General features: G+C 39.6%; 1 protein-coding gene across 3 annotated transcripts; it reads left to right on the top strand.

The window, feature by feature from the left end:
* Positions 1–2,214: 2,214 nt before the first annotated feature.
* cln3 (CLN3 lysosomal/endosomal transmembrane protein, battenin) lies at positions 2,215–15,787 on the top strand. Of its 3 annotated transcripts, none has more exons than XM_034594325.1 (15): positions 2,215–2,426; positions 2,513–2,549; positions 4,558–4,654; positions 4,788–4,871; positions 5,815–5,894; positions 7,183–7,268; positions 7,965–8,037; positions 8,994–9,137; positions 9,968–10,116; positions 12,735–12,793; positions 12,885–12,953; positions 13,136–13,191; positions 13,281–13,374; positions 14,994–15,134; positions 15,401–15,787. In XM_034594325.1, the coding sequence occupies exons 1-15, from the start codon at positions 2,372–2,374 to the stop codon at positions 15,515–15,517; spliced, it is 1,341 nt and encodes a 446-aa protein (XP_034450216.1). In that variant the 5' UTR covers positions 2,215–2,371; the 3' UTR covers positions 15,518–15,787. The 3 variants fall into 3 exon arrangements, with proteins under 3 accessions (XP_034450216.1, XP_034450218.1, XP_034450215.1); XM_034594327.1 differs by having other exon boundaries at positions 2,216–2,431; positions 2,512–2,549; positions 9,968–10,107; XM_034594324.1 differs by having other exon boundaries at positions 2,216–2,431; positions 2,512–2,549.
* The last annotated feature ends 151 nt before the right edge of the window (positions 15,788–15,938 follow it).

Genomic DNA, 15,938 nt, shown 5'->3' with positions numbered 1-15,938 from the left:
GTTTAAGAATATGAAGTTGTTGGTTCGAGCCGATATTCGTTTTTTCAAATCAAATCCACTCTTAACAGTTAATGAAATCCTTCCAAGTTTCAAGAAAATGTGTTCTGTAGTTTTTGCATAATCCTGCTGACAGAGACAAACGGCAATGAAAATGTTACCTCCTTGTGGAGGTTATTGGACAAATAAAAAATTGCTCCAGCAACGCACATCTGTGTCAGCATGAAATCCCATCAGGCATTCAGTTTTTTTTTCAACACACTGACTATCCCAAAAATTGTTCCCATTTCTGCCCATCAAAGAATACAGTAACATACACTACGTTGTGTGCAGTGAGGTAAACTGGTTTAGTGTTATCCCTATTTATGTTGACATCTTTAACTTGTTAGCAGTTACTTATATACACATCCAGAAGACACAGGGCAGCGTTAGTTTAGAGTCTGATGATGATGAAGAATACACAGTGGGGTCCAAAAATCCTAAACCATTTTCCTTTTCAAGTGGACCCACCTTAAGTCTAAGATTTACTCTTCTTTTAGCTCTGTTTTTGGTATCTACCAACTCCAAATGGATCGTTACCTTGTGTTTATCAGCTTGCTACTTACTTTGTCTACTGTTAAGTGAAGAATTACACCAGCAATAGTGATGCTGACCATTAGAGCAGACGAGGTTAAACCCTGTGGACCCCCTGGTTCCTCCACTGTGTTTGCATAGTGAAGAATCTCGTTCAATACAGAACACCTGCAGACGCGTTGACGTTTTCAGCTTTTTGACGATTCGTTGTTGACCAATATGCTAATATGTGACGTGAGATGCCTGAAAGGAGCCTGGCAGCCTGTGGGTCAAGTGTGGGGGAGCTGTTTAAGGTAAATCTGTCCTTCAGTATAACAGAAGTAGCTGAACCACAGACAAATACTTCATAGCAGACATCGATGACTACACTGACAAAACTGTCACAAAGCACATTTTTGCCTTGTGAATGCGATTTCTCCAGAACGCAATGAAGGAATCCTTTCATATAAACATATCAACACATACATTTTGTTTTTTAAATCACCTGTAGCTTCATTTTGCCAGCTGACATGTCCCAGCAGGAAAACACAGGTATAAATATTGAATGAATGTTGGCTGAGTTCCATTTAGCTGCTCCAGTTTCAGGGTCCTGGTTGTTTGTACTGGCTGACTGTCACCCTCATGTCTCACTGGGACACTTGAGCAGAGTCATCGTTTATGTTTTCAGTTACGCCTTTGCTTTTCCTACCATGACATATTACAGTGTCTGCTGTGTAAAGGCCTCTTCCTAAAAGTACGAAAGGGATGAGAGAAGCGTATTAATCTATACAAATATAGAGAAAATAGTTTATGGGCCATTTTGTATTTACAATTTGTGTAAACCCAGTGAGCAATCCAACACTCAGACAATTCGTCAACACGGGGTAGACGCACTGAGAATGTCTACTTCTTCCTCAGCTTGACCAGGACAATGTCACTGACACAGCCACTGCCCACAGCTTGATAGTCAGGGAGACAGTAACTCTACCCAAATTACAGACAGCCTCCTTTGACAGGTTGTGTGCACCAACCATACAGTCAGACAACCCAAACCACTGATGGAGCCACCTATTAGACCCAAGCCTCCTGTCAACATAAACACATGCATTAGTTTATCTGCATCTGTGAAAAGCTCAACACACATTTACTACTGTACACACTAGTATTCTAACATGAATCTGGGTTCAGCAACTGTAAATAAAATGGGACATAAACAGGGCTTGTTTTTCCATCTAGTTCACAAGATCAATACATTAACAATCTGTCCACAATGCAACCTGTTCTCAGTCACCTTTGTTGATATGACACCATTATTGTGGTTGTAAATTTTAAGTAGTGACCTGTTAGCATGTGCTCAGGAAAACTGCACAACCCAGTGAATTAGAACTTAAAACACAATACAACTTAATGAGTTTTCAGTCATTTTATTTTATAATGAATAAGATTGATGGGAGGTTTTTGATAATAAAAGGTCTAGTTACTCTGTGCATCATGTTTTACTAGTTTATAGTAGTAAATAGTAGTTAATAGTAGTTAATAGTAGTAGTACCTCAGTAGTTAGTTTTCAGTAGTGCAGTGATCCACAGCTTCACGGAACTGGAACCTTCGATGGCGGTCACTGTTTCTGCGGGTATTTATTTTTACGAGACACCGTGCGTCATGTGACCTCAATAACAAACCCAAGTGAAACCCAGCAGACAGTTCGATGTCTGTGTTTGCGGAAGCGTCTCCTCGAGTTGCTCGGTTAGCCTCCAGCTAACTGTGTCACTGTGTGTTTGATGCAGCTGTTAGCTGGGTTGTTAGCCTGGACTCGTTTGTTATCATGGAGCCGCCAGGCAGCGTGAACGCAGACCCTGCTGAGCGGCCGGACCGTGATGGTGAGTTCATCTCTGTGTCGCCGTCTCATGACAAACGCTGCTGAAACGGGAGTCTCCAAAGATCTTGTTTTATCTTCTATTCACAGGTCGTTGCACACAATGGCGCAACTGGTCTGGGTTTTGGTGAGTATTCAGCGATTGACACGGAAAGTTTAGTTTCCTGGAGAAGTACTGAGACTAACCCAACTTTAAGCTTTGTGTTGTGACATATGCCACTGTGCAGAATGTTGAGTGAAATGATGGTGACGTGTCCTCATAGTGTCAGACTAATACAAGGCCCTGAAACGTCTACTTGATATGTTAGTATTTAAATGAGTGTTTCCTTGCAACTTCCTTAAAAATGAAGAAAAGGGGAATTATTTAGTCTCTGACAAATAAACTAACTGCTGCAATCCAAATACCAGCAGGTTACATCAACATTTGCCCAGTGATAATTCATTGTCTGTGAATTAGTGCTACATGCAAGTTAAGTTTAATTATTACTGTCCTTTAGGTTGGGCATCAAATTCCAGTCAGTTAAATCTGGCGTCAAACACTGTCCAGTAACAGAAGTTGACATTGTGTCCTTATTAGGGATGCACCGATATGGAAATTCTTGGCCGATACCGATACTTAAAACAACAATCTAGCCGATAGCCGATACCGATATTTGTTTATTATAGCCAGTGCATCTTGCCGCTTCTTATCAGCTTTCAGGAAATCATTGTATTCATCAATGTGTCTGCTTTTCAAATGAGCCTTCAGATTTGTGGTGTTGAAATCCTTGGTGGTATTACCCCCTCTTGAAATGTCGGCTGAACATGTCTTGCAAATTGCTAAACGGCGATCTTTCTCTGAGACAGTGAAGAAATCCCACACAGCCGACGCTGCCGACATTGTCTCTGCTGTTTGTATGTAGTACCTGTTGCGCATGTGCACACCGGACCCGCATTTCTCCGCGCCGGTCAGCCCGCGATTCTCCGCTTGTTGTTGTATGTAACCCGTTCAATGTCGGGTGTCGGGGGTAAATGACGTATTCTCCAAGCAAGCCTTTAGCCCCCCCTCTCTTTTTATCTATATGACTGCTTGTGTGGCTGTAGTGGATGGGCAGAGGGGGACATTTAATTATGTGATTGGGAAAATTGGGAAAATTAAAACTCCAGGACAACAGAAGGGGAATACAAAGTATGGGATGCATATTTGATCATTTATATCATATAAAATATGTAATTTATATCGTTTAAAATCATTTTTCAGTCTGTTTCCTGGCGCGATACGCTCGCACGCCGAAACCATCGGTGAAGGGCGCTGGCGCGGCGCGGCGCATCGCAGCCCATGTGAACCGCACAAAGGTTTAACAGGGGGGTGGATGGGAGGCGCCTGGCTTTCCTTGGCGCTGCGCTGCGCGGCACGGCGCTTCAGCGCCCGGTGTAAACCCGGCGTCAGTGTACCATAATCTGGATGCCAGATTGGCAGGCTGCAGAAAACATACCAATGAACATCGGCCAATGTTATCGGTGAAAGTCAAGTTTATTACCGATACGCTGATGGCAGTAAACGAGGCGAATATCGGCCGCTACCGATATACGGCCGATACATCGGTGCACCACTATCTAATACTATGTCACCTGTTCTCACACCCTTCCTACCTTTCAGTTTTTTTAAACCAAACTTCTTAAAGTATCTGTTATAACATTATATTATAAAAAATAATAATATGTCATCTTAATTTGAAAAGCAAAGCAAAAACAAACAGGTTAAACATGTATAAGGAGTCCTTATACATGTTTAACCTGTTTGTTTAGCAATTTGCAAGACATGTTCAGCGGACATTTCAAGAGGGGGTAATACCACCAAGGATTTCAACATGGCATCTAAAGTTACACTTGTCACTTTTTCTGTTTTTCATATTATTCAAGTAATAAACAAATATCGGTATCGGCTAGATTGTTGTTTTAAATATCGGTATCGGCCAAGAATTTCCATATCGGTGCATCCCTAGTATTAGAAGTATTATACCAGCTTTTAAAAAGTGTGATTTTACATCTGCAATTCTGTTGCTGTTTCCTCAGTCTGTTGTTTAGTTTGTGGTGATTGATCCGTCTGAATGTGCCCTCCCTCCATTTTCTTTCCCTTCTGATGACCTCTTCAGGCTGCTTGGATTGTGCAACAACTTTGCTTATGTGATAATGCTGAGCGCTGCACACGACATCCTCAAGAAACAAGAGTCTCACAACACCACAGCATCTGTAAGAAGGCAAATTTGTATTTACATTGTTTTGTAGTTATGCTGATTGTTATTGCTAAGGGTTTGAAACTATAAAGTCTGTTAACACATCAAGCAAATAATTCACTTCTCACCTCTTTTTTGTCTAATTCTAGACAGAAGCCACATTGGCCGTGGATTTCCAAGTTGGGAACAGTAGCAACAGTAGCCGTTATGACTGCAATCCTGTCTCTACTGCGGTAAGTGGAGATTCACAACACACCACTGAATACTGAGGGTATTCAGTATTCAGCAGAAGCTGCTTTCAGACATGTACTGAACTCCTGATAATCTCCTGACATCATCTAGAGGGGTTGTATGTGTGAACGTAAATACACGAATGAGAGGCTGGGGGCTTGCTCCAGAGTTTCTCCTGCCAGCCTCCCAGTAAAAACTCTGGAGCATGTCGGAATGAGCCCATGTGAGAATACAGCAGGAGATCCTCCTCAGGACTCACCGAGAGCGAGTGGGTGTGTTGATGACCTTTCTGACACGCCACAGACACAAACCTGAAATATAACAAGAAGAATAAAGACATCTCAGATTGAAAGTGTGATGCCATGGGCGTAGAAGACGAGGATGTCGAAAAAACGTGATCTCTGCAGCTGAATTAATACGTTTCGTCCTACCTCTGCCTGCTGCATCACCCCTCACCTAAACACTCAGGAGATTTCTGTGTTGTCGTGAATATACCTGAGCAGGTAATCTCCTGCTGCATTCTTCATGTGTGAAAAGCAAACTCCAGAGAAAGTCCAGATCCTATTGTGCAAAGTGTCTCTGGAATATCTGAAACCGGCAAGTCAGTCTGCATGCTGATAAAAGACACAATAGAGATGATGTGCAGGGTTTCCTCCGCCTTCATTTAGCAATGGTCACTCTGTTTAAATTTGTTATTTTCAAGTAAAACCATACAATGAGTAAACACGTATTAATGCAACTAATGTGGCTGTAAATCTATAAATACAAAAAATGAAACACCTTTCATTACATCAGAATCTCAGTGTTATGGGGTGAAATGGGATTTTCTGGTACTTTTTTGTGCTTACATTTACACAAACCAAGAAGCAGTCACTATATACTATATATATATATATATATATATATATTGAGCTCATGATGACATTCTAATGCTTCACTTCTCAGGCGGTGCTGTTGGCTGACATCCTCCCAACGCTCGTCATCAAGCTTTCTGTTCCTTTTGTCATCCACAATCTGCCGTATGGGTAAGACCATGATTCTTACTTCTAACCAAAGTCTTTGATGACAGTTGACTAACATTTGATTGAAGTTATAATCATTGGTGAATTTGGTAAAGCAATTTCTCACAGCTGCAGGTTTTTTTAATAGAGTGTAACAGTGACCGCCCGTTTTTAGAACGACTCTGGTTCCAGAAGTAAACTTCCGTTTTATTTTCTCTTCTGACATTTCAGAAAATCTTTTTAATCGTTTTAAGCCAGGAACCAGCCGACCTGCCAAAGACAACATACTAACATAGCATGGTAGAAAGAGAAATCATGGTTACTCTGTTGTAAACGTAATGTAACCCTGAACCATACGATTCTAGCCAACTTGATTTTTGCAACATTTCCATGGTAACAGTGAGTTCCACCAATCAGAGATGATGCTATTACACCTGAGGATTTTGGGTAGTGTAGTTCTTCTTGTCATCGTGAATAATACATGTTTTTCTTAAAGCACAGTTGATCATTTGGACTTGTGGCTTCTACAGGAGCACATGAAATTGTTCCACAATCTTGTAGCTTGTGGCAAGTCTAACTTGGACGATTTCATTACTATGGCTGATTATTAAAAAGCTCTATTGAGAAAATGATGGTATTTTAATTCCGGAACCACAATGTTGAGCTTTTTAGTATTTTCTTTCTCTTAAGCTAAATAATGATTGTGATAAATGCTGATAATTTAAATGATAATAATGAATGTCTTAGCACTGCTAACCTTTTAAGTGTTGATTCAAATTATTCTCTGTTACTTCATGTGTTGCTGTATTCAGCCAGGCAGTCATTCCATTTTTTATAACCACAGTAGCTTCATGACTCTCGAGATGGCAAAAAACAAAACGAAATGTTTTTTCATTGTTTTCATTCTGGAATAGTTATGCTGCCAGCAGTAAACTCAACACTTACTCAGCGCTGGTGGCCCAGATGTTTGAGTTGTGCAGTTGTTCTGTGGCCATAGTCCTTCTCTTTTCCTGATTAAAAAAATGTGCACTAAGTGTTGGATTGGGACTTAACAGTAATGATAAAGGCATATCACTTTACCTTTATTTGTCAATGCTGGCTGTTATTTATTATTCTTATTCTCTATTCAGCTTTCGTATTGACTGTCAGATTTGCTACTTTATGTTATTGCATACGACTCAGTCTGTAACTACTGGGACAATGAAGAAATACCGCTGCACAGATAAAAACATGGTCATTTAACATCTTTGTATTACCTAAACATTGTACTCTTTTCTACATTTCTTGTGTAATTTCTGATTTTAATTTTTAGTATCCGAGTGTTGTTCTGTGCCGCCATGGCAGCGGCGAGTTTCCTCCTTGTGTCCTTATCATCAGCTGTCTGGATCAGCATCCTTGGTAAAGCCACCTTTTTCTTTACAAAGATAATACTCAGTTATAGCTGTTATCATCAGGAATTCAGATGATGAACACGCTGCAGCTTCAAATCTTTAGCCCCAGTTTCAGTTCCTGTCACCTTATCTCAATAGCAGCTGCAGCTGCGGTTCTTCCAGAGAAATGTGGCACCATTTCAGTCTTATCAAGACCCACTGCTACAAATGTTTATCACCACGCTTCATCACCTGATCAGTAAAGTGATTCAAGCATTTGTGTTCTCTTCTGTTTTTGGTTGATCTTTTTTGCTCATCAGAAATGTATGAAAAGACCTAAAGAGAAGGACCAGATGTCACTTGGACTCAAATATTAACTGATTAGATTTCAGTGGTCAAAGGTCAAAGGTTACAGTGACAAGAACTGACACATTTCTCTACATACAGCTCAACAGCACATTCAATCGCATCTTCTCAAATGATCATACATTTGAAACAGCACCTCTTTAACACAGAAACTGAACAGTGAATCCTTTAGCATGGTGTTTCTAATAAACAGACAAACTGAGGGCGTGATGATTCAGGTTTCATTTCACGGTAAAGTTTATCAAATACACTGAATGTGCCCGTGAGAAGATGACTTTTCTGTACTTGATGCCTCTATTCACTCCCTCAGATTGTGTTTCTGAGTGTGTTATGTATGTTTTTGTCTCTGTGTTTGCAGGAGTGATCTTTGCCAGTATCAGCGCTGGACTGGGAGAACTGTCCTTCCTCTCTCTCACTGTCTTCTTCAACAGGTAAACCTTTCATTCTTTTTTTCATTTCCCATCAAACCTGGAGCTTTAAGTGAAAGGTTTATCAGTCTGTGAATAGAAAAGAGGTTGAACAGTGGGACATTACATGATAAAAACCATTTTAAAATTGAGAACATATACATGGAGTTAAAGGACAATTAGCATTTAAATCAGTTTTTCCCACATTACTACACATGGCAGATGCTCTGCATTTTAGCTGGCCATCAAGTATCGTTCTAGCGTTGGAATGCTGTCGTATGGAAGTCTGTTTCTGCCAGAAAGAAAAAAGAAAGTCATTCCATTAAATTACATGAAATTATAGTGAAATATATGTTTATTGCCATAAAGGTTTAATCAATTTTCAAATTTCTCAAATTATTTAGCAGTTATCCAATGTTCTAATTATTCCTAACTTTTCACCCGTTTATTTCTTCCCCTGACAGTAACGTGTTTCCATAGTCTGTCAGCCGGGGCTCCCTTAACAAGTCTTTCTATTTGGATTAAATTGCTGCGTTTTGACAGCATCTAGGAGCCTTTGGAGTTTCAAGTTCTGGGAAAATCTTTTTCTGGAACATCTGACATTCTTGACTCCAGGATTTTGCCATTAAATAGTTTTGGCACTTTACTATGAAATCCCTGTTGTTAAAGCTTCTTGGAAGGTACCCCCATTGGAGGAGGTTTCAAACTAATCCCCCCCTCACAACTGAAATATCATTTGACAACAAAGTAATCTTGATTTATTATATTAGAAGTAAACTCTTATGTCCCTGAAAGATAATTTTACTACAATATGTCCCTGTCATGTATTTAAGTGGAAACTTGCTGGCAATGATGTGAAGTAGCTGCTGTGTGCTTCTCATCTCGGTATTTTTGTAATTATTCGTTTTTAAATCTAGAACGATGTGTCCGATGACCATCTTTAGTTTGGATTGTGATCATTGGCTTTGTGCTTGTCTCAGGGATGTGCTGGGAGGTTGGGGCTCAGGTACAGGTGGTGCTGGTGTTGCTGGAGCCCTCCTCTACTCAGTCCTTACCCAGGTTGGCCTGTCACCTCAGGTCACAGTTCAAATTATGCTGGTGGTCCCATTTGCGATGCTGATCAGGTAAGAATGGAAACCCAAGATAAAGAAGTTCTGTATTCGTTGACTTTGCATCTCAATGTCATTTATTCCCATTGCCTCACCTTCCACGGACTGTTGAATACAAGTTAAATGCACAAACCTTCCAGGAAAAATTCTGCCATCCACAATGCGATAAAATTTTAGCTAATGTTTGAAAGCATTTGGAAACACTGCCTCATGACAACTATGACTTGTAAAATTCTTGTTATTAACAACATCGCCCCCTGCTGCATATCTGCTGTAGATTCCACTGCTGCTGCTTTATTACTAAACGCACAGATGAGTGACTCGTCTACAACGATGCACAATGTCGACAAGTAGTTTTGATAGTCAACTGGTGAAGAAGTCTGTGAAAAACGTATACTGCCAATACTTAAAAGAAACTTGAAAACTATTGACCACAATGGTAGTGCTGATATTTCTAGGTATAAATATATCGCCATTGTCTTACCTTAACATGTCAGCGTTAAGATCCATGAATTATTCCCTGTTCAATCATTTTGGTCTTGGCCTTTGTCCCATCCTTACACCAAGATTCATGGAAATCCATCCAGTAGATTTTACGTAATCGTGCTAACACAAACAAACAATCCAACCAACAAACAAACATACAGGGGTGAAAATGTAAGCTTACTGCAAGAGGTAATGAATTTAACTTTTGTGTCAGTCCACAGATGTGCCCTTCACATGCCTTTTTTCATCTGTTCTGTCCTGTACTCGTATTATTAGTGAAATCACTTCAGTTTCTTATTTCTTTGCTTATACCAACATGCTGCCCTGCTCCTTGGCTTTGTTTCATTACACACCGTCAGCTACTTCTCCCTACTGGTTCCTCCACCTTCATTACCTCAGTGGAAATCCAGAAGGACAGAGTATGCAGCCGTGGGCTCAGAGGAGAGCCGGGGGCTGATGGATGGTGCAGAGGAAGAGGAGGAGGACAAATCAACCCCAGGTTCATGTGGTAAGATCTCACATTACAAATTATAAAGAAGCACAACTAAGTGTTTCATTTTGGTTGCAAATGTACAATTCAGTTCATTATAGAGAATGTGTCATTTTTTTCATTTAAATGCAGAGATTTAAATGATGTTTTGTTTTGTGTGCTAGGAGGATTTTATTTCATACTAAAAAAAATTAAGTATGAAGTATTTCCATTTCCTACAACTGTCCAGATATGAAGCAAAAACATACAAACGTCACCATCTTGCTCATTTGGAGCCAGTAGCAATTAGATCCTGCAGATAGACGGACTCGACCAATCAGGGGCTAGTCTCACCTGTCATGACGGTTCACCCATTTTTTATATCATCAAATAACTAATTAAAAGCTTAACCAAACTTGAACAAACATCAGTGAAGTAAGAACTACCTAAAATGACAGAAACCATCTTTGAGAACACAATTAATTGACATTTTTTTTATCTCATCTGTAAACATGGAGGAGGTGGGATTTATAACCTATTCTGCATTCAGCCACCAGGTGGGGATAGAGACGCTTTGGCTTTACTTTGGCTTTATGAGCAGTCATATCAATGTTTAAATAGAGTCTATACTTAAGAGAGGTGTTGGATCAACTTTCTGGTCATTGTGGAGGTTCCAGTTGGTGTTACTGTTGTGTTACTGTATTGCATTTATAACATCAGTTGTTTCTACTATTTTGTGCTGCCCATTTAAAACTCTGTAATGCAATACAGTTCACAGCAGCACAAAGTAATCACCACGTCTCTAACAACAGTTTACATCTGCTGAGGCCCAGTGCTTTTAATTTCAATCAACATTAAATTACACATACTAGCCTTTAGACTCTCTGATATCACAGCCACCACCAACCTCCACTGCACCACTGGATCCTCCATATGCCACTTTTACACGTGTTCAATCTTCGACTAATATCTTCAATCTCATTTGGAATGTAAGATTAGGATGAGTGTTTCTTTTTAAATTAATTTCCTTTAATGCTTATTATATAATATTAATAATAGCATGCTTTTACTCTCAGCCAGCTTGCAGTGGACTTGCAGGGAGTTTATATGACTGGATACACATCAGTAAAGCCCATTGTTAGCTCAGATTCAATGTTTCAGATTTAATATGGATCCAACTTGTTTTCCTGCACACACAGATTCTTATGAAGGACAAAAACGATAAGTGTGAATGAGTAAATAAATAAATAAATGCAGGAATTAATATTTAAATACACACATTTTTAAATAAATAGAGATTGTGAGGAAAAAGGCTCTTTCTGTATCCCTACATTGACTTATTTCTACATTGATTAATTCATTTATTTTTACATAAATAAAAGTGGAAGTAACTAACTATCTAATTTACTAACTTAATTAATAAATGTGGACATAGATCAATTAATACACGAATGTGGAAATAAATAAATGTAGGTATCCAGAAATAGCCTTTTCAATGCAGTTCAGTTAATTTTGTTTATTTCTGCATTTATTTATCCATTTATAATCAAGTCATTTTTTTGTCCTTAATAGATTCTCCCCCTCCACTTTAAGCAGGTGTGGGACCTACAGTATAGAAATACAACAAAGACACAACAGACAACACAGTCATAACTGACGATACACTACATCTGAAACACACTATTCAGGCTTCCGTAAATAAGCGAGGTACTGTTAACATTATTCTAGACGAATAGATTTTACATACACATGAGAGGTAGGATGTAGGACATATCCTGAGGCCTGCTGGCTCTGCTGGTTTCTTCTGTACTTGTATCTTACTGATTACAATGAAATATAGAGTTTAGTGTATATTACACATTGTAGCCTACATCAAGATATGCAGAACACAAGTTTTACTTGGCACGTATGACGATACATGTTCAAAACATGTGTAAATTAAGTTATTTACATCTACAAGTGCATATTCTTCATTATGCTAAGCTAGGCTAACCCCAGCCTGCCTTTTCCTCTGTACAGTGACACAATGCTGGTTTCAATCAATTCGTCCTTGTATATGTATGTGACGTGATGTGAGCAGACCATCAACACAGTTTGGTTTCGTGAAATTGGGTGAACCTACAGTGTGATTATAGGTACAGACATGAACTCTAGACAAGGCCCACACAATTGTTCCGGACTTTCTCCAGAGTTTGCCTTTCATACATGATCAATGCAGCAGGAGATTCTCCGCTCAGACATTTTCCCAACAATTTCTCTTGACATCTTCGTCTTCAACATGTATGGCTCCACTTTTGATATTTGTATTCCTTTCTGTTTGTTTTTTATTCTTGCATTTATCAACCCGCCCACTTGCTCGCAGTGAGTCCTCCGGGTATCTCCTGCTGTGTTTTTGGGCCAGAAGAAACTCTGCAGGAGGTCCGGAGGCTCTCACTCTCACATTTGCGTTCGAACATACAGTGATGCTGGATAATTTCAGGAGATTATGCGGCGTTCAGTGCATATCTGAAATCATCTTAAGATACTTCACCTATTTGTGATTTATTATTCACAGGAGGCTGCGGGTTTGTTGTCCACAAAGTTTCTGTGAATAAAGTTTAATTTTAAAGTTCTGCTGTTGAATAATTACACAGAACATGTTGTCTTCCCTCTCAAAGTAACAGAGGACGTGAGCACTGGGCCTCTCACCTTCACAGAGAAACTGCACATCATCAAAGTTAGTGTAACCCTTCAATGTACGTCACAGACTTGAGTATTCAATTGTTTAAGTGGTGACATGATTTATTCCTCTTGATTCCTGTGAACAGGGCTTGTTGAAGTTTGTGTTTCCGTTGGGACTGGTCTACTTTGCTGAGTACTTCATCAACCAGGGCTTGGTAAGTTCTCTGCTGCATTTATCTTACTTCAGGTTGTTGAAATCTCCTCATGGTTTGGATAGATTGCAGATATGAGATGTCATTTTCGTGTATTTTTAGCCCATTTACACATTGAAAAAGAACACATTGCAGGTATTGGAGATTATAATATTGAATTGAAAAATGCATGTTTCCTTCTCCAGATGGAACTCCTGTATTTCCCCAACTTTTTCCTGTCCCATGCAGAGCAGTATCGCTGGTCAGTTAAGTTGTATTCTTTCGGTGTCTTTATTTAAACTGTGTAAGGATGTAGACCTTAGTTTGGTTATGATTTTTGTTTGTACTCAGGTACCAGACATTGTACCAGGTTGGTGTGCTGGTGTCTCGATCCTCCCTGTGCTGTGTGAAGATCAGAAAACTGTGGGCTCTGTCTTTGCTACAGGTGAGATGAGGAGAATTGAGTTTTTTTTTAACCTATAATATCACCTGGAAGATGTCTTCCTCAGTGAGAGGGGGGTGCACTGAGTAATGCATCCTCAACTGGAGGTTGCAGTAAGGTGGCTCTGTGAGTTGGTCACTCAAGGTGCACAGACTCTGCATAAAGATGGACGATGCTTCTCCACTTCCTCCCACTTCTTGGAAATGAAGCTAAAATATCCCTGCCTGCATCTTGTGCGTTTGGAGTCAGAGTCAGAACAGTAGCAATCAGGGCTGGAGCCACAGCATTGAGGTCCTGTCCATACACATCCTTGGCTTGACCAATCAGGAGTCCTTCTCCGCTGTCAATCGTGACCTTTCACCATGTTTTTGTAGCATCTTATTAACTAATTAAACCTAAACTTAATGGAAAAATGAACATACATCAGTGTGACAAGAACTACATTAAATAACGGAAGCTATCTTTCAGAAAAATGTCTTTGATGTCTACTTTGACTTTTTAATTTGGTCTATTTCCCATCTATTATTGTGGGGGAGGCAGGATTTAAGACCTATACTGCCAGCCACCAGGGGGCGATTGCGACTCTCTGGCTTCACTCTTGAGGTGCAGTCATGTCTTTCATCTTTATATACAGTCTATGCCTGCAGACGAAAAGTCAAAATAATCTCATTTACTAACCACTAAGGTTACTGAAAGATGTCCTGGAGTTAGGAAAAAGAGAACAGTGGTGTGAAGAAAATCTGAATCCACCTTTTTTTCCCTCTAAAGCAAATTATATTTTTTTATCATAAGGTACACACAGAGTGTACAGTAAAGTAAGAAATAAAGTAAAGGTTCCTGTCCAAACAGAATGACACGTATTGAGAAAAGATGATTTATGCAGAAGATAAATTTAACCATTAGTTAGATTCTCAGAGGAAGTAACAATAAAAAACAAGACTTGAGGAATATACATAGAGAATTGTTTTTGGTACATTTTACAATGAATTCTTGGATGGCATTTTCCTCTTTTCTTTCGAAAAGGATGGTCTAGTGTTTCCTCTGCTAAATGAGATAAGTTAAGAAACATTGAAGCTCCTTTCCTTATTAGTTAAAGAGTTTGAACAGCGCTCATCATGGTGGCTGGTTCAGGGTCATTTCACTCAGCTGAGGACCTTCTTCAGCAAAATGAATTCAAAGGCACCCTAGGAATGTTATCTTGTGGTCTGGTGGAGAAGGCAGTTACAAGATATATAAAGATATTCAATATCTAATCTATATTTACACCTTCTATTATATTATTGTTATCACCTTAACTATTTCTGCTGAATTGGTTATGATTATCTGAATTATTGCAAGTCTCTTTGCTGGTTTGCACACCTCTATCCTCAAGAGCCAGAAGAGTTATCAGAATAATCAGTATTGTGTCCTGTCAAACGTTTACAAGCTTTAAATCAGAATGTTGATTCCTCACCTGAAACAGAAATAGGTTCAGCAGCACAAATATGCTTGAAATAGTCACGTGCTTGGAGTTGTGTATGCTGACCCATCTGTTTTCTAGTGCTGTGGCTTTCTGTCTTGTGTGAAAGTGCTGATTTCCCTGCTCTGTTTTTTCCATCTGCCCTCCTCTCTGACCTCCACAGGTGGTGAATGCGGTGTTGCTTGTATTTGCCGTACGTTACCTATTCTTGCCCAGTGCCTGGCTGGTGTTTGCCATTGTCCTCTATGAGGGTCTGCTGGGTGGAGCTGCGTATGTCAACACCTTCTACTTCATCAGCAAAGAGGTCAGGTCAACTTTCGGTCACCTGGTTTGCTTTTTTTGTTGTGTTATAACAAGCAGCTGGACTGGTTCATCTAGAACTAGAACTAAATCCTACACACTTTAATTACAGTATCTCACAGTTCATTCTGCCTTAAATTGTGTAAAATGTTGTCCATATTTTACTTTTTTTTGCTTATTTTAAACTACTAAGTTGTAGCTGTGTTGTTTCTCAGTCTGCAGTAAATATCCAGTATGTGTCCATGCTGACGTCTGTCTATTCTCCCACAGAGTGAAGACAGACACAGGGAGTTTGCCATGGCTGCTGCCAGCGTAGGAGACAGTCTGGGTATAGCTCTGGCTGGACTTGCTGCTTTCCCTGTCCACAGATACTTCTGTTCCATGTGACCCAGCCCACACACTGACAAACAGGATGAATAAGCAAGATGTGGGTGGATTCCAGTTAAGGGATTTTTTATTAAAATCTGAAATGAAAAGAGAGACTTCACTCCTGCATAATTCTGACTCCACAAACTCAGGTTTAGGTGCAGTCTGGGTTCCAGGGTCTGGTGGTGGTGAGGGGAGTTTTTAAGTTATAAGTTGTTGTTTTGTTTTTATTCAGAGGAATATGATACAATTATATAATGATTCTTGGTCTTAGTGTGTTTGAGGTTATTTTTTAAAAAAAGAAAAAAGAAAAAAAGATCCAGAACAGGGTAATTGATTGATTTAAAGGGGACATAGCATGCCCATTTTACCACAAGTTGATATGGTTCCTTGGGGTCTTAATGAAATGTCTGTAACATACTTTGGTCAAAATACCACAAGG

This window comes from Hippoglossus hippoglossus, chromosome 8, assembly GCF_009819705.1.
Source record: "Hippoglossus hippoglossus isolate fHipHip1 chromosome 8, fHipHip1.pri, whole genome shotgun sequence".
Lineage (NCBI taxonomy): Eukaryota > Metazoa > Chordata > Actinopteri > Pleuronectiformes > Pleuronectidae > Hippoglossus > Hippoglossus hippoglossus.
This window is presented reverse-complemented; position numbering and strand designations above follow the sequence as displayed.